This window comes from Carlito syrichta, unplaced genomic scaffold (genome assembly GCF_000164805.1).
Source record: "Carlito syrichta isolate Samal-C Ts95f unplaced genomic scaffold, Tarsius_syrichta-2.0.1 Scaffold301555, whole genome shotgun sequence".
Classification (NCBI taxonomy): domain Eukaryota; kingdom Metazoa; phylum Chordata; class Mammalia; order Primates; family Tarsiidae; genus Carlito; species Carlito syrichta.
In genome coordinates this window covers 255,731-279,531 of record NW_007245651.1, presented here as the reverse complement: position 1 = coordinate 279,531, position 23,801 = coordinate 255,731, and the positions used below count along the sequence as shown (strand labels likewise).

The following is a 23,801-nucleotide window of genomic DNA, read 5'->3' as shown; positions in this document are numbered from 1 at the left end:
TAGCTCCTTGCTCTGCCTTTGTCATAATCCCTTCAAGCTCTGTCTCCCACTAGAATGCAAACATCACTGTATCCCAAGTGCCTCGAATGGTACTTGGAGCGTAATATAGGGCCAGTAAGTTGTTGAGCAAATGACGGAGTGTCTTTTATTTTTTAATTCATATTTTGTCCCTCCTAATCCCACAAGGGATTTGACGTAGCTTATAAAGTACTGGTGGGAAACTTAATATGCAGGTCTTGCAAAGTTTTACCTGTTTCTTAAATGTGGATGAGAAATTTGGTCTGAAGTCTTGACTGCCAAAATGAACAGAGGAACACCTTTTGTGTATGGAGACAGCATTCTTACTCTCCAGAGAAGCACAGCTTTTCCTAGCATTTCAACAACTGTCCAGAAATAACATAAAAGAGTGAATTTTATACGGCACTGCTTAATATCTCTTTAAAGTGGAGGAACGTTACCATGGTGAAGCTCAGGGAAAGCAACCCTCTGGAAAGTGACTAATTAGATACTCACACACATTCCTAATTCTTCTATCTGTCAGTGTCCCCTGACCTCATCAATATGTATGCATGCTTTTCTGAGTAAGGTAGGTAGTATTTTAACGCCATTATCAAGGTGTAGCCTCTTTTCTAAGTGGTGGAACAGTGAGAGGCAGTTTACTTATTATTCCTAAAAATGAGCAGCTAATTCAAAAGCAGGTTGAACATTAGTCATATAGTTTGCCTTTAGTCTAAGGAGACTTCCTGGAGATACTCAAATAGCTGACAATAGTAACTTTTAAAATCAAGTTACTCTATGGTAGTCTTTATTTGAAAGTTTTGACATTTAGCATGTTAGATTTAGAATTAGTGTGGCACGTTATGGGTGAGTTTTTTAATGTAACTTCAGAAATTTTAATATACTAGTGGAGAATTAATTGTATTTTAGTAGCAAAAAATTATCATCAGTTCAACCTGTTTACTTCATTTGATTGAAGTTGAATGTATTCAAAATTAGTTGAAGAAACTGTTTTATTAGCATCATCAAGTCATGTAATATTTCATTTATTAATGAGTCAACCAAATTCTTCAGATTATTATATAGTTGAAATAAGTTAATTATTTAGAGAAGAAAAAGTTTAGAACTTATTGTAAACAGTACTGGGCGGTGATAGCATACTAACTTGGAAATGACCACACTGAGTGCCAAAGACTAATTCTATGTTTCAGTATATTCTTTTTGTTTTTGGACTTCTTTTTCTAGTTTGGTAACTCAGACATTCTTTAGGTGTAATAGAGAAAGTTTTGGGGAGATGGTTGGTAATTATTTTGCACTCCTGTTAGTATTAATATCTGTTTAAGAAATCCTCAAAGTTTCCCGTTGTTGGTTTAATTATTTTATATTTCCAATTTAAAGTTGTTAGTTTGGTTGGGGTCTGATGGAGGAAAATGGCTTGGTAGTGTGATGCATAGCTTTTGCAGCACATCACTGATCATGAGAGGAGATTTTTTTGTAGCTTTTCCTCTCCCTTGTTCCTTCTTTTCTTGTGACTTTTATTTTCAGATTGTCTCTTTTTATCGCTGTAACTATCTTAATCTCTGCATAACTGTCCTTTTCTCTGTTTGTTTTGTTCTATACATGCTGTCTTTTGGCCCATAGTCATCCCTGAAGCTTGTCACACAACTATTACCTTTCCTGTTTTTTCCCTCCAACTTTATTTTACCTCTACCTGTAATTGGTATTGTCTTTTTTCTTAGAGTGACACAGGAAAATACAACTTGTCTTTGTTTTCAGTACCAGTATAGCCCTCTCAAGGGTAATACAGGAAATTGAAGAAAAATTTAGATTGGGATTTTGACCAATATAAATTGCCTATTTCGTTTGGAAATGACATTTGGGGGGGTGGTAAAAAGAGCCTCATTGTTTTCTTTTGATATAATTCTTCTACAAATATACAAGAAAAATAGGAATAGGAGTCCCAGTACAACATGTTTTCTTTATTTAGGGATTTCCTCTCAAAGGATTTGTTCAAGTAGAAACTGTATACCTATCTCTGAGGGGGATATGGGGTCCAGCGTTACAGGAGTAGACTAAGTCTCCGTATGAGCTGTGTTTCTAAAATTTATTTTTATCAGTAGAACTACAAAGTCTTGAGAAGAGTACAACTTCAAAGTTTAAGAGTACACGTTTTAGTAGACATATGCTTAGAACCTGCCTCTGTCTCTTTTAGCTGAATATTTGTTTCATCTGTACAATGCTGGCAGCCCCTCAAATGGGTAGTTGTGATGAGTAAATGGAAAGTAAAACATCCTGCATGGTGCCTGGCACATAGTGTCTGTTATTAACTACTGTTCACTAAACTCCTCAAAGTTTAGTGACCTCTAGATTTGTCAGATATGCCTCATCTGGATCGGTACTTGTCATCAGCGATCAGGACAAATTGCATATGATGTATGGCATAGATTAAGGAATAGCTTTGTTGGGAAAAGGGGACATTTAGAAAGCCAGCATCAGCTAGAGGGAGGAAAGTATAATTTCCCCATCTCTTTGTTATTCCACGTAGTGAGATGCCAGATTTTTGGCAACCTGCATAGGTTTTCAGTGCAGTTGAGGTTTCCTTTCTCCTATTATTCTCTCTTCTTTTAGACAGGTGGAAGATCAAACTTATCAGTATGTAATCACACAAACTCCTTGGGAACCAAGTATTATAGTTGTGGGTGCCTACAGTCATCTGAGAAGTTTAGTTGTTCAGTATGTAGAGACTTTAGGGTCCATGGGGAGTTGGGTCTTTCTTGCTGAGGGTGGAAGCCATGGTCCTGTGGGAAACTGTTCATGGTTGCAGCCTCTCCTGCTGGGAAAGAGGATGGTGGAGTGGTTCCAGCTCATTGTCTAGGCAGCTAGAGTGTCTCCTGATGCTTTTCAGACAATTCTGTTTCTTGAATCACACTTTATTGCCCAGGGCCAGCGAACTGGTTTTCTCAATAAATGTCAAATTAAATGTGAAATATATGTTCATTACTATGCTTTGTAAGAAAGCTGGTATCAGAACAGGTAACAATAGAATGCATTTCAGAGTCTTTGAATGTTACTCTCAGAGAAAGTGGGTCTTTACTAGCGCAGGCTCAATTCAGCTCTACAAATAATTATTGATTTGTTTGGGCATTGTGTACATGTGCTTCTTCTAGGAATTAGAGGTGTGACAAAGTCCATACCCTTAGGGAGTTTAGTGTTTTGGATGGATGAAGTAGAAGCAGCTCTTGACAGTACAAGTAGAGAATAAAAAATATCACAAATATCACCAAAGGGCTGAGGGGAAAGGTGACAAGAAATCTCAAAAGATGTCCTGTGGTGAATGTTAACATAAGTCTGCTTTTGGCGGAATAATTTAAAGCTTATTAATAGGCCTTACATTTTCTAGTCTCATGAGACAGTAGGAAGGAGAATGATTGATTTTTAAAAGATTGATTGGCTATGTAGCATATAGAATTTGGGACCAGTAAAAATTTTACTTCAGTTATTCTTTGGGGATTGTGATTTGCAGTGTTTTTTAGTGTAAGTTGTGCTTCCTGAAAATATTACATTTTAGTGTGACAAATTAATATACTTACAAACTAGGAAGAACTCATTCTAAGGTAGGAGAAAAACAAACTAATAAGCAAGAATGTGTCAACAGCTTCCTGTAGCTGTCAAACTTTCTTTTAATGATTAAGTGCTAAGGGGGTGGGAGCAGATGGAAACTGCATTAATTACTGTATGCTCAACGTGTATTTTTCCAGGGGAGAAGAAACTGAACAAAGAGTAGAGCATTGAGGGGTAGACTACTGCAATACCGCCCCCCATCATTTGCTGTGCTTTTGAGAAAGAAAAAATTAGAGGTCAGATTTGCAGTCATTTCTATATGGTCCTTCTGTGAAAAAAAAAGGAAAGAACATTTAAAAAATTAATTCCTTGAAAGATTATTTTCATTTTAAATAGATTTTTTGCTATCAATTTGCTCTTAATTTATCATTTTATGAGGTCTCTCAGTATTGCTTAGATGATTTACAGAGGAAGGTCTTTTTGAGATGTTTCCATCTAAGATACTGTAAAGTATCACTACTTGTTTTTTTTGGCTAATATTAAGTATGAGATAACTCTTATATACGATGTCAAGGTAGGAGCACAGACTAGGCTTTTTGAGGATTTGGAGTTCTAGCACTGACTTTGCTGGTATTGACTGTGTGATATTGAAATTCTCTTAACTTCTCAGGCGGTGGGAGATAGATGAGTGGTGTTTGGCTAGGTGAACTTGGAGGGGCCTTACATTCTTTCAGGTTCTGTATGTAATAATACCAATATTATTTTATTTATGGTTTGTTTATTTTTATACAGGTCTGGGGTCTTGCCATGTTACCCGGTATGGTCTCAAACGCCTGATCTTAAGCAATCCTCCTACCTTGGCCTCTTGAAGTGCTGGGACTCTAAGTGTGAGCCACAGTGCCTGGCCTAATAATACCAGTATTTTCAGTCACTACAGTTTGGCTTTGCATACCACCGTCTCACAAACTGTGTATTTAGAAAGATCCAGCTTTGAATGATTAGACATCATCCTAGCATATTTTACTGAAACATAATACACTGGCCTTTGACTTTTAATTTGATATTTTCTGCTTAGCTATCGTTTGTATACAAGGTAGAGCTTGGAAACTTTATTGCACATAGTCAATGTGGCTTGGCTGTCTTTCATTTAAGATATAGCCCATGTATGTATTATGATTTAATAATGTCAACCATTATAAAAAAATGTCAGTCATGGGAATCTAGGATAACTACTAACAGTGATTATCACTTTTCAGGAGGCCTAGAGGATGACTTCAACATCTCTTAAATGTCTTAAAATACTGTGTCAAAAATGGCTAACTAGCCAGGCACCAAACCCAGGTTTAGTATATATCTTAGTTCCATTATTGTAGTTCTTTGTGAAGGTTTTAAATCACATAGAAATTCTGTCTCTATAATTTAGAGTGTAGATGAATGTGCATGTGTGTGTGTGTTCTTTTAAAAATTGGTGGTTCATTGACTAGCTGGTATTATATGGCATTTGTTTAGACTTTATAGTGAAATTTCCAGAAACTCTGGTTTAAACCAGACTAACTAGACTGTCAAGTAATTTGTTTTTTCTTATAGGTGCTGGGGCCAACTGTGGCATTCTCTCTCAAACCTATATTTAAATATTCTTGAATCCTATTTTGATGCTATCCCATTTTATTCAAGCAAATTCTGAGTAAATTAGCTCCTAATACATTCTAACTGAACCTCTGGTCCCACTTGGAAGGGAAGTGGTAGGGTGTAGATGGCTTGGATGCTCCCCCAGGATTATAGTATAGCTTAGTGTCATGCTGTTAGCAGTAGTTTCATAAATTCTGCTTCAGATCTTTAAACTTAGTTCATTACCACTGTGATGCCTTCCCTTTGTAGTCAGTCTCCCTTAATCCTGTTAGCCAAATGACCATGTAACACAAATTACCTTTCCTTTGAATGTTACTAGTTTTTTGTATGTAACTTATAAAATGCCTGAGTTCTAGAAGAATTCCATAAGTTGTGGGAGACAAGAGAAAGTGAAATAGCAAATTTGGACACAAGTTAAAAATGAAATCAATACTGTCATTTTTTTGAAATCTAAAAATCTAAAAGGAGAGGCAAAAAATGTATCAGGCTCCTTTTCTCTAAATTGCTTCCAGCTGCCTGCTTCCTAATATAGAAATATTTATTAAAAGTGGCAGGTTAAAAATTGGATTCCTAAAGCAAAATATGACTGGTTCCTTAATTTTGTTAAAGAGGGAAATATTTCAGATTTTGTCACTTTGTTTTTTGGAGGGGTATGGTGTGGGGCAAGTGTCTATTTCCTAGCCAGCAAAACAGAACAGTAAATAGCCTAGACAGTTTAAGTGAAACAAATAAAATGTCTTCAGGTAGTGAATAGGGGAGTAAGAGATTTTTCTCTTAAGTATTCCAACACTGTAAATATTCCAAAGAGGTGGAAGGAACCATTTAGGACAATAGATAAGATAATTAAAGACAGTGATGAATTTGGCTGGTCATGAAGCTTAGTTGGGAATGAGGCTTAAGTAAGGACATGGCATGAAATCAAAGTCAGATATGACTTGGCTGGGGAACAGAAATTTAAATTTTATCGAGACTAATGGAGGCTCAGTGAAAGATTTAAGGAATTATTAGGCTGAAATGCTATGAAGAGGCTTTTTACTTTTTTAATTTTTTAATTTTTTTTGAGTTGGAGTCTCACTCTGTCGCCCAGACTGGAGTGCAGTGGCCGCTCCCGGCCACCGCAGCCTAGCCTGCTGGGCTCCCGGCGATCCTTCTGCCTCAGCCTTCTGAGTAGCTGGAATTACAGGCATGTGCTACCACGCCCGGCTGATTTTTTGATTTATTGTAGAGATGAGGTCTCGCTACCCAGAGGGGTCTCGAACCCGCGGGCTCAGGCAATCCACTCACCTCAGCCTCCCAAATGCGCGGGATTACAGGCTGAGCCACCAAGCTCGGCTCGAAGAGGCTTTTTAAATTCAAGAAGAAACTTAATTCTCACAAAAAATTGATGAAAGGAAGAGCAAATATGTTGAAGGTGTTTGAGGATCTGGGGGAACATGTGTCTGGAAAAGGAAAGAAACAAAAGAGGGAAATAGAAACTGTATTGAGGATAAATGTGAAAGTTATTTTCTTAAGTCATTCAATAGTTACAGTGGCAGGTACACATGCTTGGAGAGAGTGTGTGTTAGGTTAAAAAGTAGGTTCTGAAACGTATTCCAAGTTAAGCCTGTGGATGTAGGCACCAAGAATCTGAAAGAGGAATCTAGCAATCAATTGTGTGGAATGTCTGTGTTGCCAGTATCAATAGAAGTTTTGCCTTAAGATCTTTCTTAACTAGAAAGAAGTTTGAACAAAGCTGAAATCTCCACATACTTATGTCATATTGGTCTTGGAAGGGGAGAAGAAGCAAGACATAAGCATCTGTTTTCCCATTAATGTTGACGTATTAAGATAATCTAAAAATGAATCGTGAATATTTCATAATAAATATTTTGTCACTATTGATCAGTGTATCATAATGTTCATTAACCATTTTCATCACATTCTGCATTAGAATCACAGTTTATAGACTATAAGGAAAATAGTAGTGCATGGCCTTTTTAAACATATGGAAAAGAGAAAGAGATGAACATTTACTGGTGGTTTGCATCTTCATATAATCAGTACTAAACAAGCTTTGACAGACGAGTGACTTGAACAGGAAATGTGGGCACTCTGTGATTTTTGTGTTTGGCATAAATACAAATTACCTGCATAACATATACGGGTTTCTAAGTGATCTTCCAGATATAATTCATGAAATGTCAATATAAAGAGTCATGTATTTCATACAGATTAATTCCACAGCAGCTGTTATTTTCATCAAAAGGGAAGTGGAGTCGGGGGTCTTAGAGTTTGAAATAGCATATTGAATATTCAAAATTTTATTTGGATATGAAAACATTTACTTTTAAAACTAAACTATGTACCAAAATGAAGCCTTCTTTTTTTCTTAATTGGTACATTTATTTAAAACATAGACGAATGATCCCATATGTAAATGTCATTGTGGTTGTGTACTGACTTCCATAAAATATAGCTAATTATAAGGGACTCTTTTTAAATACACTTCAGATAGAAGTAAAAAGGTAAACAAATGACAAGATAGTGTCATTTCAGACGTAGTTCCCTTGTAATTAATACTTGATAGAAAATGGAATTATTATTTACAACTTTGCCAGCATTTGCAGAGGCAGACTTTCACAGACATAAGGGCATACCATGACCACAAACCATCTTTTCCTACTTCCCAAATAGTTTTATATTTTAGCTGTGAAGGTCATAGAGCCAGACTTATTCATTTCTATTAATTAAGTAATTAATTAATTTGAAAGATGTGGGGTACAGCTCGAGATTAGGCACGTAAGTGGTCAACGTACAGGTGAGGTTGTGGGCCTCCAGTGGTCCTCACTTCGCCTGGTGTCGGATCAGGTGCCCTTAGTGATGCTATATGCGGCCCCACCCTCCCCCACTGTTACAGTGTCCCGCTACTGCCAATACCTTTCTTGTAATATTACGATAAGTGTACAGGATTCATTAATGCGTGAGAACATGTGGTACTCTTTGTTCTGTGATAGATCACTGAGTATGGTAGACTCTAAATCCATCCACGTTTTGCTGTGAAGTCCATATGTTTGTCCTTCTTTATGGTTGTGTAATATTCCGTTATATATATGTACCACATTCTTTTTATCCAGTCCAGTTTTGATGGGCAACACAGTTGTTTCTGTGTTTTTGCTTTTGGCAAATAGTGCTGCAGTAAATGTGCATGTGCAGGTATCTTTTTTGTAGAATGATTTGAGTTCCTCCAAGTATATTCCCGGAAGGGAGATTATGGGTCATAGCGAAGGTCAATTTTCAGCTCTTTTAGAAATCGCCACACTGTTTTCCACAGAGGTTATACTAACTCCCACTCCCACTAACATTGTAGAAGCATTCCCTTTTCCTCGCATCCTCTCCAGCATCTGTCGTTTTTTGAGTTATTAATGATGGAGCCAGGCTTAACAAGTAGGCATTTTTTTGTTCCATTCAGTCAGTCTTTTCTACCTTTCTGGGCCTATTCATTTGCAGATAGGAGTAGAAACTGTAGAAACAGGCGCTTGGTGTTTTATTTTCACATGTGATGTCTAGTTTTCATATGCCGTCCAGTTTCTTTAGGATAAAAGGAGCAACTCACAGCAGGGCCACCTAGGTGAGGAAGCTCTGTATGGAGGAGACCACTTCCTTGTTCATCTTGTTTCATCTCCTCCAGGTCCAGCCTTGGCAAGAGGCCCCTGATCCCGAACATAGAGGCTGTGATTCATCAGCTTTCAGCGTGTGCGTTCTGTTCTCTGAAAATCTTTCTTAATGTGTCATGGATTTAAAGTTGAAAAAACTATAGGAGTTTGTCAGTTGAACAGTTCTCAAGCATTCTTCTTAAGTGGATGGAAATTTAAAGGCAAACATTGTGTCAGATTATGATGCTACAACCATATAAGGCAATTTGAGCAGAAACCAACCAGGCATTGTAGAATGTGAACAAAGTTAAGTACTCTGAAGTTACCACAACCTTGAACAAATTGCTAGCATGTATAGTTTACTCACTCATTCTTCTTTCAAGAAATATTTATTGACTGTTTACCATGTGCTAGCTTGTTTGTGATACATTGGAGATACAAATGTAGTAGGAATGGTATTAACCTTTATGAAGATTACAGTCTATTAGGAAAAACTAAAGAAGAAAACAAGTGACTGCAGTAGGGCTTACTGTAATGGGAATGCGAGTGCATGCAGAGTCTGCTTTACAGGCCAATGCAAAAGCAGTCTGCTACAGAGATGATGGCAACGGAGAGCTAGGAGGAGGCTGCTCCGACTTTCATCTTCTTCTTAATTCTGGTATTCCCACATTTGTGCATATGGCCGAGGTTTACCAAAGGGCTTTCTATTAAACTTTAAAACATGAGATTGGCAAATATGGACGTTTTGGGAGGAAAAATCGTAAGAGATTTCTTGGACATAAGATGATTTCTATAATTGATAAGTACACTGCTTTGTATACGTTCAGTTGATCTATTTAAGAGTCTATACTCTTTGGTGTACCGTGCCCTTTCCTTGTGTTGCCCATCCCCTCCCTATCCTCCAGCTGAAAAGTCTTCTCTTTTAATGTTGTGTCGTTCTAGGACTGTTGCTATAGGGTGTAAGTGTGTCCTAGCAAGTTTACGTATGTGTAGGAATTCTCTGAAATAACATTTTAAGCCGGTGTCCTGTTATATTCTAGGTGGCTGTTGACTTTTAAAATTTTATATTGGTGGTAAAAGATATAACATTTACTATAAATATAAGAACCTGACTTTTAATTTTTTTTAAATTTTAGATACAGGGGAGTACACATGCGTATTCGTTACACAGATAGATAGTGTAGTGGTGGGTATTGGGTCTCAGGTGGCCCATTCCCCAGAAAAGTTGAACTTCTTTGGACTGTCTTTCCCTTTAATTCTAACTTTCATTTCTCTGTGGCTTTTGCTTTTCATTTTTAAGTGTTCTGTCCAGTGGGGTTAACTGTCTTCACACTGATGTATAACCACTCTCCAGAATTTTTTCATCTTGCAAATATGAAACTCTATCCTGGTTAGGTGGCACGTGTTTTTTTGAGTTGGAGTCTCACTCTGTTGCCTAGTCTGGAGTGCAGTGGCACGATCACAGCCACCGCAAACTCGTCCTGCTGGGTTCAGGCGATCCTTCCACCTCAACCTTACAAGTTGCTGGAACTACAGGCGCGCACTACCACGCTCTGCTTATTTTTTGATTTGTTGTAGAGACGAGGTCTCACCAAGTTGCCCGGGTGGGTCTTGAACCCCTAAACTCAGGCAGTACTCTCGTCTCGACCTTCCAAAGTGCTGGGATCACAGGCTGTACCACTACACCTGGCCAGGTGGCACTTTTTAAGACTACAGTTTTTGCAAATATTTCACAAACATAATACTTTTGCTACTTACTGGTGGTGAATCTTGTTTACTTCTTATGAAAATATTTCATAGATGACTTAAAAATAAGATATCAAAATGTGTCCTTAATTTATGCTGTAAAAATCAGAAAATATTTAAATTATTGTAGTTCATTAGATTTAGTATGACTGAGGAATTATGCTTAATAGCAGGTGGATTTGCTTTTTTTTTTGAGTTGGATTCTCACTATTGTCGCCCATGCTGGAGTGCAGTGGCATGCTCATGGCTATCGCAATCTCGATCTGCTAGGCTCTGGCACTCTTTCCACCTCACCCTTCCAAGTAGCTGAAACTGCAGGCACATGCCACCATGCCCAGCTAATTTTGTTTTGGATTTGCTGTAGAGACGAGGCTGCCCAGGCTGGTCTTGAACCCCTGGACTCAGGCAATCCTCTCATCTCCGCTTCTCAAAGTGCTGGGATTACAGGCCTGAGCCTTCACACCCGGCCACTCAGGTCTCTTAAATGGACATTTTTTGACCTGCTTTTCACTCCTCTAACTCCTAGGCAGGTACTGTGTTATGTATGTTCATTTTGTGTATTTTCTGTCCAAGCACTTATTGCATTTGTGATTAAACAGTTTTCTGCTGGTTGTTTAATATCTTTTTCCCTGGGTAGATTAAGCTCCATGAGGGTTGAGAGCCCAGCTCTCTTATACTACTGGGTCTGCAGTATGTACTATGATACTTTGTGTGTTGTTGGCATTCTGAGCATATTTGATGGAATGAAGTGTAATTCTAGAGTGTCAGAGCAAAGCCACAGCCTATCAGGAAGTTATGATAAACGAACCTCTTTTCATCCATGTGGGCATTTCTGTTCTATCTTTCAGTGGCTTCCCTAAAACAGATCACAATTTTTACCTTTTTTGGGGGAATTGGGGCACAGATCCCGTTTAGAAACTAAGATAAGCCATAAAAAGACAGAGATGCTAATGACTCCAAATTTTGTCATGTAATTTCAATGGTTTCATGGATTTCTTCAGAGCTCTTCAACTGAACTCACCTCATTCTAGACTCTACTGCAAAATTATTTTTCTGATCAACTTTTACTCTGTTCTGACAATTTTTTGTTATCGTTGCTCTATTTTTTCCTCTTATTCCTACGACTGGGCTATTGTGTTTTGTTATGAAGATTTTCAAATGTTTAGAAAAGTTGTGAAAAGTATGCTTTTGGATACCAAGACATAACATACACTGCCCATATTCTATAATTAACTTTTTTTTTTAGATTCAGAGTCTCCCAGGCTGGACTGCAGTGACATGGTCACAGCTACTACAGCCTCAATTTGCTAGGTGCAGGCGATCCTTCCTCCTCAGTCTCCCAAGTAGCTGGAACTATAGGTGTACGCCACCATGCCCAGCTAATTTTTAAATTTATTGTGGAGACGAGATCTCACCAGTTTGTCCAGGCTGATCTCAAACCCCTGGGCACAGGCAAGCTTCTTGCCTCCACTTCCCAAAGTGCTGGGATTACAGGCATGAGCCACTGTGCCTGGTCTGGCTAATTTTTTGATTTCTTGTAGGGACAAGGTCTTGCCAAGTTGCCCAGGCTGATCTCGAACCCCTGGGCTTATGAGTCTTCTTGCCTCTGCCTCACAGAAGGATTACAGGGATGAGCCACCATGCCTGGCTCCTTTTTACCATATTTTATGCATTGTATATCTATTCATCTATCCTTTTTTCTTGAGTGCATTTCAGGGTGAGTTGCCGACATCATTACACTTTCCACCACACATTTCAGCTTTCATAGCATTAACTACAGTTCAGTGTTTGTTTGTGGGACTTTTTTTGAGGTAGAAATTTATATGAAATGAAATGTGCAAATCTTTTTTTTTTTTGAGTTGGAGTCTCACTCTTGTCACCCAGGCTGGAGTGCAGTGGCATGCTCTACCTGCTGGGCTGGTGATCCTTCTGCGTCAGCCTTCCAAGTAGTTGGAACTACAGATGCATGCCATCATCTATTTTTTGTGGTTTATTGTAGAGATGAGATCTCACCAAGTTTCCCAGGCTGATCTTGAACCCCCAAGCTTAGGCAGTCCTCTCGCCTTGGCCTCCCAAAGTGTTGGTCATACAGGCTGAGTCACTGCGCCAGGACACACAAATCTTGCGTGTAACATTCAAGGAGTTTTGACCAAAGTACGCACTTGTGTAACTTAAGTTCTTATCAAGAGACAGATCATTGCCAGCACCCCAGAAAGTTTGCTTATGTCATATACTAGTACTTGTAGTTTACTGGGTTACATGAGTGTAACATGTTCCTGTTTACTTGTTATATTGACCTTACGATGATGCTCTCAGTTTGCACTATTTGATCAGCAGTCTCTGTCATTAGATGAGGTCTGCTGAGAGATCAGCCCAACATCCTTAAGAATCCTTAAGAATTGCCTTAACCCTGCAATTAAGGAGATGCAAAGAGAGTCAGTCAGGAAGTTGCCAACCCTGGTGGTTGAGTTGGTGGAAGTCTCTAAAGCTATATGAGGAAAAGGAATGTATGAGTACTGACCGGGCTGAAGGAACAGGGGTCTTATTAATCTCCTGTGCCCACAGAGGTTCTACATGACAACTTGTTTAAGTTAACAAACTCCCTGCCCCCTATCCTTTTTCAGCTGAGGAGTTTTACCACCACACAGCTTACTCTATGACTCTCTGAAGTGAGATTGATAAGAAAACGAAAATGATAATATTTACTGAGGAAGAACAATTGTCAGGTACCTTAGAATAAGCACAGTGGAGGAGAGGTGACATGAGGAGCAGGCACGGCAGTTGGGGCCTCATGACCTTATGCCAACATTCATGGAGTCACGGACCCCAGAGGTGGAGGGATGGAGAAATCCAAATCAAACTTAATCTCTTTCCATAGAGGTCTCACAAGATAGGTGTGCTGTGTCAGATCAATGTCTCTGATATGTTACCTTAGAGATGTTTAATCTTTTCATAAGCTTTATATGGCTTGCTTATAACTTTTTAACAGGAATTCTTAATGGTAACTTCTTAAATAGGAATTGATTTGTTTAAAGTCTGAGAAATGAATAAATGTAACTAGCTATCATAACTTTCATTTTGAATCAGAAATACAAAAGCAGTGTTGTAGTAATATCCATAACAGAACCATCAGTATCAAAACAACTTTTTTGTACTTAAATTATATTACTGTGGATTCACTAGCTGACTTTCATCATCATGACCATTTTCAAAAAAAATAATACGTTGATAACTTGGCACAAACTTCTGTTTTAGTAAGTTTGTTCTTTTTAATTTTATGGTGTTTCATTATAAGTATTTATGTATTGATCATGACTAACAGCATCTTATCAAATGAATTTTTCTTGTCGTGTATGCTTATTACCATAATGTAGTATTTGTAACCGATGCGCTGCTTTCTGAGGCTTCTGACAAATCTTGTTTTTTAGTCCCTCCTCTCTTCTCTCTTTTCCTTGTGTGGGTCACTGGGGTACAGAGTTTAAAATCAGCAAATTGAGCCTCTGTGCATTTGGCATGATTTTCTTTTCTTTTCTTTTTTTTTGGAAAGTGGGATTTATTGAGAGGACAGAAAAGCTCCCACAGTGGGAGGGGATCCAAGGGGGTTGCTTAGCATGATTTTCTTATGCAGCAAAAAATAAAAGTAAAAATAAATCAGTGTATAAAAGTGGTGTTTGAGATTTAGTGAACAATTTTTCTATGTTTTACATGTATTGTTTAATCCTTGCAACAACCATATGAGATATGTGCTGTTGTTATCCTCAGTTTACAACTAAACACAGGGGTTAGGTAATGTGCTCTCACCCAGCTCTTAAGTAGTAGAGCTTGAGCTCAAATCCCTTTTCTTAACTACTACACCAAAGACTTATACTCATTCTATCTAATGGAAGCTGCATTAGATTAGTTAACTAAGTACCACCAGTGGCATTACTAGCTCTTAATCAAGGAGAGTAATCCAAATCTTTCTCAAATGTAAGTTACTTCTTGTCACTTTCTTTCTTTTTTTTTTTTTTTTTAGTTGGAGTCTCACTCTGTCACCCAGACTGGAGTGCAGTGGCCGCCTCCGGCCACCGCAGCCTCTGGGCTCCGGCTATCCTTCCGCCTCAGCCTTCCGAGTAGCCGGAATTACAGGCATGCGCTACCACGCCCGGCTGATTTTTTGATTTATTGTAGAGATGAAGTCTCGCTGCCCAAGTGGGTCTCGAACCCACGGGCTCAGGCAATCCACTCACCTCAGCCTCCCAAAGGCACGGGATTACAGGCTGAGCCACCAAGCAGGCTGTGCTGTGACCTTTGCACACTCCAGACCTCAGGTGGTTCACTCAGCGTTCATTTAGCATAAGTAAACAGTGGCTTTGAATTTTTAGGACATCAGCTTGTTTTTAGTCAGTGTTTCCTGTTAAGCAGACACCTTTGGACGCTGCTTAATTATTGTAGAAAGTTTTCCAGTGTTTCTGGTAATAAATTACTGTAATTGATAGAAGAATGTTGAGTTGTAAACTATTCATTACTGTCATTTTGCTTTTCAAGTGTACATTTTCTCAGTCTAATAATTTAAGTTTGCAACTGGGAATTTAAAAATATGTATTATATTTTGGCTAGAAGATAATTTTACTTATCTTATATCCATTTATTACATTATCATGTAAATTCTGGTGCTTCAACATTATTCTAGTAATAGAAGAAAATATAAAGGCTTTCTATGTCTATATCCCTGCTATTCACACTTGAACCCTTTTCAGTTTGGGGGGGGGTCATTGATTATGAAGTCTAATACTTTTGCTTCTAGACAGTGGTGTTTTTTTGGTGTTTCTCATTAGCCAGTGAGCAATGAATGCACTCAGTTTTGGAAAATATATTGCCAGAGTTAAATTGTTAATATAAATCAACCATTTCTCTAATCATCTGTTTTTTTTGTATGTTCTCACATAGAAGAAAGAATCTTCTAAATCCAGTGTCAAGAAAAAAGTGACCAAAGTTGCAGAAGCAAAAAAAGTCATGAAGAGAAATTTTAAAGTGAATAAGAAAATAATGTTTACTGATGAAGGAGAGGTAAGATTCTGTAAATGTTTCATTTCTGAGGTCCATTCAATTATTATGAAGAGTTTGACGCTCTTACTGACTTGCCATTCATTAATGAGAGAGTAAACATTTCTCTTCAGCGTGTTGAGCCATTCTTTTCACTGTCACTGTATGCATTTCCTCAGCTCTACAGCTGTGGACAAGGATGCCTTACTGGCAATAAACTGAGATACTTCTTGGTGATACCAAAAGAGTTGGCTTTGAACTTTCTAAATTCCATTTTTATAGATAAGGTTTTCTCAGCGTGGTATTCATGAGCATGTTCTGTGGAACCAAGCACAAGTCTACTAACACAACTACTTGCCACAGATTCTTTTGATTGTTTCTAAAAAGTCTCCGCTCTGCACTTTTTCAGTTTTAGATGTAGTCCTTTCATGCTTTTGCTGGACTGGCTCTGGGAGGGAATTCTTTGCTTTCAAGCAGTCTCAGATGCAGAGGTGCTTGTCTTCATTCCACCTTTGTCTTGGCCGTATCTTAAGCAGGTCCTCACAGTGTGAGGAAGGAGTGATCACTCACAAATTACTCATGAAGGCTCACTCTGACATAATAAGTATCATCATTTTTAAATGATAAAATAGATCCTGACCATCCAGTGACTTCCTCTAGGCGTGATGACCATTTAGTGGTCATGGCAGATGCTTTTGCATATCATCTCAGGCTTCATTCTCACTAGCCTGTGGGTTCTCCTGACCATCCTAAGGCAGCACATAGCACCCTATTCCCATCATCTCATTTCCTCCACCCTACCTTACTTTTCTTTGCAGCGCGTATTTTGTGACTTCACAATCTGTTTGACTGATGTAATTTTTTTCCACTCTACTTTCCATGAGGGGAAGATATTTTTGTCAACTTTGCTCACTCTTCTATCCCCAGTGCCTAGAACAGTGCTTAATGTAATAAACCTTTAGAGAAATTTGTTGAATGAAGCATCTTTCAATAAAATAGCAGCTTTTCATATTGACTATGTTGGATCATATCATATAGTTCATCATCCCTCATATAGTATACATGCTATTTAAGCAGTCTATATCCAGTGGAATATGTTTTCCTTTTAATCTTGAAGTTAAAGATTTGGATGCTATTTTGGGGTGTATAAGTCAGATGAAAAGTAACAAAATAGTGTGCAATTCAGAGGTGCTGGAAGCTTAAGAAGGAGCCTATATAAATGACACATAATGAATCTTTATTTAATTACTTAAAAGAGGTCAGGACCTACTACGCAGGCTAAACTAGAATAGTCATGTGACAACTGATGTTCCCTGTAAAGTAAGATGAGTACTGTTAGCATAATGAGGTTCCTTAGTGTGCTGCTAAGTTTAACCACACAAATGATACCAATTAGCTCTAAGATGAGTGTAAATCCTTAACTATAAAATGTTTCAGTGTATACTTACTACCTGTAGAAGCCCTTTGTGGTTGTGAGCCATACAGAAACTTCTGACCTAAAGCTCTGAAAGAAATGCTAATGTTCATTCAGCCCTCAGGGGGATACTTTTTCCCCTCTGTGATGGCATTAGGGAGGAGTCCAAGTAATGGATGAAATTGCTGCTGTTTCAACTGATCCCTCTTATCGGTTCTTTTTTTTTTTTGTTTTAAACATTTTCTTTTCTTTATTTTGAAGATGTGGGGTACAATTCAGGGTTAGGTTTACAAATGTTCATTACACAGGTACCCTTGTTGATAAGGTGCGCCCCTCCCTCCGCTGACAGTTTCCCTCAACTACCAATCCCACCTCCCTCCCCTGGCAGTTTCCCACTACTGCCAATCCCTTTCTTATAGTATTATGATAATGATTCAACGTCCACTTATGAGTGAGAACACATGGTACTCTTCTTCTTTGTTTCTGTGATAGATCACTGAGTATAATTGACTCTAAATCTCCTACCCTGATTCAGATCACTGGTTCTTTAGGGTCAGTGACTGCTGGCATGGCTGCTCTTGCAGTAATATGTCACTCCCATTGGTTGCCAAAGGTTGAGACTCTGTAGGACTCTCATCTTGATGGATGGCTGTGGTGGCTGCAAGAGTGAGAGAGGAACCATTCGTTCCTGCCATGTGTCTCCCTACAATTTCCATTTGCCTGCAGGTTAATTAACAGTCTTTCCAAATAGTAGCAGCAATTTAAATCCTTCTGGCAACCAATTATTAGATAAAATAAGGGAGTAGTTTTTGTCTGAATTGTCGGTGGAGTTCTATAACGTTAAACCTGAAAATTATTGAGTCAAACAAACTTCTTAATTTTTCCGGAAAGGACACAGATGTCCAGAGTTTAAGTAATTTATTCAGCTCTATACAGTAGGCTAGTGAAAAAGCCGGCACAGTCAGGCAGGTCCCCTGACTCCTGGATCTGTGCCCTGTCTTTTAGGTCACCTTATTCCTTACCATAAAATGTATGTATAAAATCGTGTGGATTTGAGCAGGCCTGTGAAACCCAAACTCCTTTACATTTAATTATTTTACTCGTGTGTGTAATATTGGTTAATATGTGAATTGTTGATCAGTTTTAAGTACCTGTTTAATATGTGCCAGATACTATGTTGGGCTTTGAGGATTGTGAACAAGACATACAACCGCTCTTAAGGAGATTAATTCTAGTAAGAAAAACAGGAAAGTCAGACAGCATGGTGTGATGTGCTATGCGTGAGAGGTAGCCCAAAGGAGTTACATGCTAGTCAGGCTGGGGTCTGCTCCAGGATGCTCGAACTGAGTTGTGTGGAGAGCAGGATACTGAGAATCCCGTCTGAGAAGTTGTTGATGCATTTCTGTTCTGTAGCTATATTCTTTTCCAGATTGTTTTGTGAACTTTTTCTTTAATCTTGTTCTCATTGGGTTAGGGCAGCATTATTCTACACTGATTGGGACAGTGTTTTCTGTGTCTTGCTCACTTTAATTATGAAATTTGTTAGCTTAAGAAATACAGGTTGTAAGGCAGAAAGTGTGTATATGCATTTCGGAATTATCAGACAAAAGGAAATGGTTTTCTGTGCTGTTCCAGGTTTCCTGCTCAATACTCAACTTTTTAAAAACTTCTTTTTTTTTGATCTGTAGTTGGTTCAGCAGTGGCCACAAATGCAGAAATCCACCATGAAGGATACTGAGGAGGAAGGTGACACTGGTGGTATCAACATAGATAAAGCAAAGGAAAGACTTCAGGAAGAGGACAAATTTGACAAAGAAGAATATAGAAAGAAAATTAAGGCAAAGCATCGGGTAAGGTTTCCATCTTGAATTAATACTGAGTGAAATTTAGTGTGTCTCTAAATATGTCTAAATATTTATTAATAAGCATATTACTTACTACTTTGTTTTCTCTGACACTTCCTTTTCTGTGACTGTTTTGTCTTTTTGCCGGTTCCATTTGTCCTTCTGCTGGGGAAGTCCACAGAGATACAAACTTTTTTCCTTTGTGATAGCAGCAGGGACGAGAGAACTGACTTTTTCCACTCAAGATTATTCTCTGGAGATTCATCCAAGTTGTTTGTTTCAACACTTTGTTCCTTTTATTACTGAGTAGTGTTTCTTGGTATGAATATACCAAGGTTTGAATAGATTGATAGTTTCCTGATTCAACTTAAATTTTTTAGTTAAATTTCTTTCCATAGCAATTATTAGATCATAGATACAAGTTTAAATTTATTATATTAAAGTTGAAAGCCTTGTAAGAAGGAATACTTCTATATAAATCAACATATGCCCTGGTGACCCTAAAGTTGGCAGTTTTCTATTGTCTTTGATATAGTTGTCACACATGATAATATCATCCTGTCATACTGCTTAATTCCCAAAAGTGGACATTTCACTAGATAAGAGAATCAGTTAATGAAATAAATGATATTTACATTTTTAAAGAGCTTTTTTCAGCATGCCTTTGAAACAATGATTCCAGGGTAGAATGATATCATACCTGAGAATCACTGTCGTAATGTTAAATTTTGTATTAGGAACCTCTTAAGCCTTTAGGTGTGGAAATTATAAATCACATCCTGAGAAGAATTCTTGTAGTTTTTCACTTGTTTGACCTTTGATGGACCAGCATATTAAAAAAAAAATAGAACAGTAATTCTTATTTCTTTATTTTAAGATTTGATGTAGCGTCACAGTAGCATTTAATGAAGAAGCAAAAGATATTAAAGATAGCTTCAGGGATGGAAATGAATGTTCAAAAAAAATTCCAGAGATATGGAGAACAAATGAGCCTAAATGTACTGGCTGCAGTTGTTGTATATTTATATTAATGAGAGAGCTAAACATGTCTTGCATTGTGACTTTTAGTACAGTACTTAATTGAAATTTGACATTAGCTGTTTGTTAAAATATTTAATATTAAGAGTATCAGTAGCTTGTTATGTTTCAACTTGCAGTCAGTCTACTTAGAATATTTATCCAGGAGGACTGAGCATAGACTGTGTTACCCTTTATGATTTCTAAGATGTAGTCAGCAGTAAGAGAAATATGAAGAAGGTACATTAAATCTCCCCCTTTCCATTCCTTGCCTTTTCATTCTCCCATGTGGAAGTTGCTACTATATCCAGGTTGTAGAATATTGTTTCCGAAACCTTTAGAATGCTCATTTCAAATGGGCTAATTGGACATGTGTTATACAGTGTTTGTGGCTAGGCTTTGCCCTAGGCTGCGAAGGTTGGTGTGTGTGTGTGTGTGTGTGTGTGTGTGTGTATGACTGGGGTCTCATTCTATCGCCTAGGCTAGAGTTCAGTAGCAGGATCATGGCTCACCACAGGCTCAAGTGATCCTCCCACCTCAGCCTCCTGAGTAGCTGGAACTATAGTTGCATGCCACTATGCCCAGCTGATTTTTTGTAGAGGCAAGGTCTTGCTATGTTGTGTAGGCTGGTCTTAAACTCTTGGGCTCAAGCAGTTCTCTTGCCTCGGTCTCCCAAAGTTCTGCGATTACAGATGTGAGCCCTTGGCCAAGAATACTGAAAATACATGATGCTACCTGGCGAGCATGGGGGTATGTGGCTATAGCCCTGGCTACTCAGGAGGCTAAGGCAGGAGATCATTTGAGCCCAGGAGTTGTAGGACACGATAATCGCATCTGTGAATAGCTATTATACTCCAGCCTGGCAAGCATAGCAAGACTCTCTCTCTTTAAAAAAACAGTACAAAGAAACCAAAGAAAACCCTAGCATACATGGGTCTCTCCATCCTCAGGAAGATTATAATTAAGTCATAATTGACTGTGGATATGTTGTCACTGCACAAAAGCTGTTTGCACATCTATTTTTTTAACACCAAAATTTTTGGAATGAATAATATGTTCACATGGTTCTAATTCAAGATGATAAAAAACTTATACATTGAGAATTCTTACTTCTTTTTTGTTATACTTCTACTCCATAACTAACTACTTTTAATTTTTAATGCATCCTTTCATTTCTGATTGCAAGTAGGAGTAAATAGGCATACATATTATTTTCTCCTTTTCTTACGTGATAGGTGGATTGTTCCACACATTTCCATTTCCATTTATTTTTAGCTTCCAACTCATTGTTTTTGCACCACTGTTAAAAGGTAGATATGAATTTTAAACCATCTCCATGACTGTCTCACAGTTAAGTTGAAGAGAGCATTTTTAGACTGACAGAGTTGTGAGAAAAATCACCTAAACTATATTTGCTACTGGTTTGAAGTCAGTATCTCTATAACTAAAAGAGTCAAAGTCTTTTTAAAAACAAGTAACTACTTTCTATTTTATGTTAACTAGGTATGTTCTATACAAGGCAACCCTTTGTGTACTTTCCAAATAGGAGTTTAAAAATACTACGTAGCCTGAAAAAAGCACAAGGAAATAACTAGAATAGTTCTCTGTATTCAAATTAGTGTGAAAGCCACCTGATACTCACATGATGGGTTTTGTGGTATTTTCTTGAGCAAAATTATTATTTACACACATATATATTTGTGGGTATTAAATCAGAGAAAATTTTACATTTGTGAGTACTTTGCAATTAGTGTGTTTATAACAATGGCATATGTAAGGCACACTATGGGTGGTCAAATCAGTTATGTGCCAAGCTGTCATGGAGTGGATTTTGGCCCAGAATACATGAAATAGTTTCTTAGATAGCGAGTTTTCACATTTTGTGTGATGAAGCAGTGGTGCTTGGTGGGAAGAATACTAGGCTGTCTTGTAGATCGCCTATACTTGAGTCCCGAGTGTGGCATTACCTAGTCCAATCTGAATTACCAGTCACCAATGTGGACTTTACTTTCCTAGTCTGAAAAATGAGGGAGAAAAAATGGTAGTTAATCTTAGGTGGTCAAGGAGATCCTCTGACTCTGTAGATCTAGCTAAAACATGGGAATAAAATTATCTCCCACTGTTTGGAAAATGGAGTTTTGATTTGTAATTTTGTTCTCCCTGACAAATCAGATAGTATGCTTTGCTTGGTGAAAAGTCTTCCTTTTTGTTCACTTACTTCCAGCATCCACTAAAATTTTACTTTGCAAGCTAAATGTATTATTAATCCTGCACAGATTATTTTGCTTTAATAATTATTTTGCCTGATCGCATTGTTGAAGTCCCATTTTTTTTTTCCAAGTAAGTATATTACTAGACTGACAATTCTTAGCTCTTCTAGCTCAAGGTTTTGCCTTGGGCAAATGTAATTAGGTTTCACCTTGAGACTGTCACTCATGATTTTGTTATTTGTGTGAAAGTATATTGAGAAAATTTGAATGTCCCTAAAGAATATTGAAAATACTAATTTCGGGGTCCAGGGGTAAACTTTATTTCAGATAGATGAAGGTAAAGAAACCTTTGATACCAAACTATGACTAAGGGATATGCCTGAACAAATTTGGCATGTGAAAAGAAAGCTCCATAAAACCCTCTCATACGTTCTATATTTATACCTACTTTTTAAAATGTGTATTACTTTTTGAAGGTTTCATAAGCCTTGGAACTTTTTTTCACCATGTTCACAATATTTCATTCTATTCTATATTTAAAAAGATAGGATATTTAATATGTTACTGAATTTAGTCTTAATGATTCTGTTTGAAAGTAGTTGTTTGCTCCTGCTTTTGAAAATTAACAGCTTTGAACTATTGTTTTAGCTATGCATTTTTGTGATGGAGGACTCAAGTATTCATTTTGTCTCACTTGTTTTTCCTCCATACTATTACACCTGTCCTTGACTTATACTTGTTTTTATCTGCCAAATTCTGAAAGCTATATAATTTGGACTATGCCAAGTTAATAAGTTTGTCTTAAAATATTTTTTTATTTTAAAGTCTTTTATTACTTTTAATTGACAAATAATAATTGTATTTATGGGATGTAGTGTGATGTTTCATGACATGTATACATTGGTCAAATCATACTAGTTAACATATCTGTCACCTCAAATGTTTATCATTGTGGTGAGAATGATTAAGATCCTTTCTTTTAGCTGTTTTGAAATATAAAATACATCATTATTAACTATGGTCAATGTGCTGTGCACTAAATCTCCAGATCTTATTTCTTCTGTTGAACTGAAACTTTGATGCCTATTACCAACATCTTCTTCTTCCCCATCTCTTCCCCTCCCTGCATGCTTTGGCAACCACTGTTCTACTCTCTGCTTCTATGTGCTGTTCTTATAAGTCTATTTCTGTGACTTTTAAATTCCACAGATAAGTCATATTATTTGGTATGTGTGTCTCTGTGGCTGACTTATTTCACTTAACATAATGTCCTCGAGTTTCCCCCATATTGTCACGAAAGACAGAATTTCCTGCTTTTTAAAAGACGGGATAGTATTCTATTGTATATATACACCACATTTATTTAATCCATTGGTCCGCTGATAGGTACTTTACTTGTTTCTATGTCTTGGCCCTTGTGAATAATGTCACAGTGAACATGGGAGTGCAGATACCTCTTTGACATTCTGATTTCAATTTCTTTGGCTATAAGCGGTCTAAAAATCTTAACTGGTTTATAGTGCAAAAGCAAAACAAAAAACCTCACATAGTTGCATGTCTTTACCGGGAATAGAACTCAGCTGCCCACTTGCTAAAATTTGTAGCTACTACTCTGGGCTTCTGCTTCGGGGCACTTAGCAGCTTTATTTGCTCTTAATGAGTTTTTCATTGTAGCCTGTAAGCACTATTTTCTTCTCAGACCATTCCAGTCTTCAGCTTTGCCGGG

The 23,801-nt window shown here is 37.7% G+C and overlaps 1 protein-coding gene across 1 annotated transcript in view; it reads left to right on the top strand.

Moving 5' to 3' along the window:
* The window catches only part of DDX10 (DEAD-box helicase 10), a 273,197-nt gene that overhangs the window by 143,018 nt on the left and 106,378 nt on the right, over positions 1-23,801 (top strand). The window contains exons 14-15 of the mRNA XM_021710807.1: positions 15,495-15,614; positions 18,693-18,854. Of these exons, the coding sequence (XP_021566482.1) occupies positions 15,495-15,614; positions 18,693-18,854 (282 nt within the window). The remainder of the gene's footprint in view (positions 1-15,494; positions 15,615-18,692; positions 18,855-23,801) is intronic.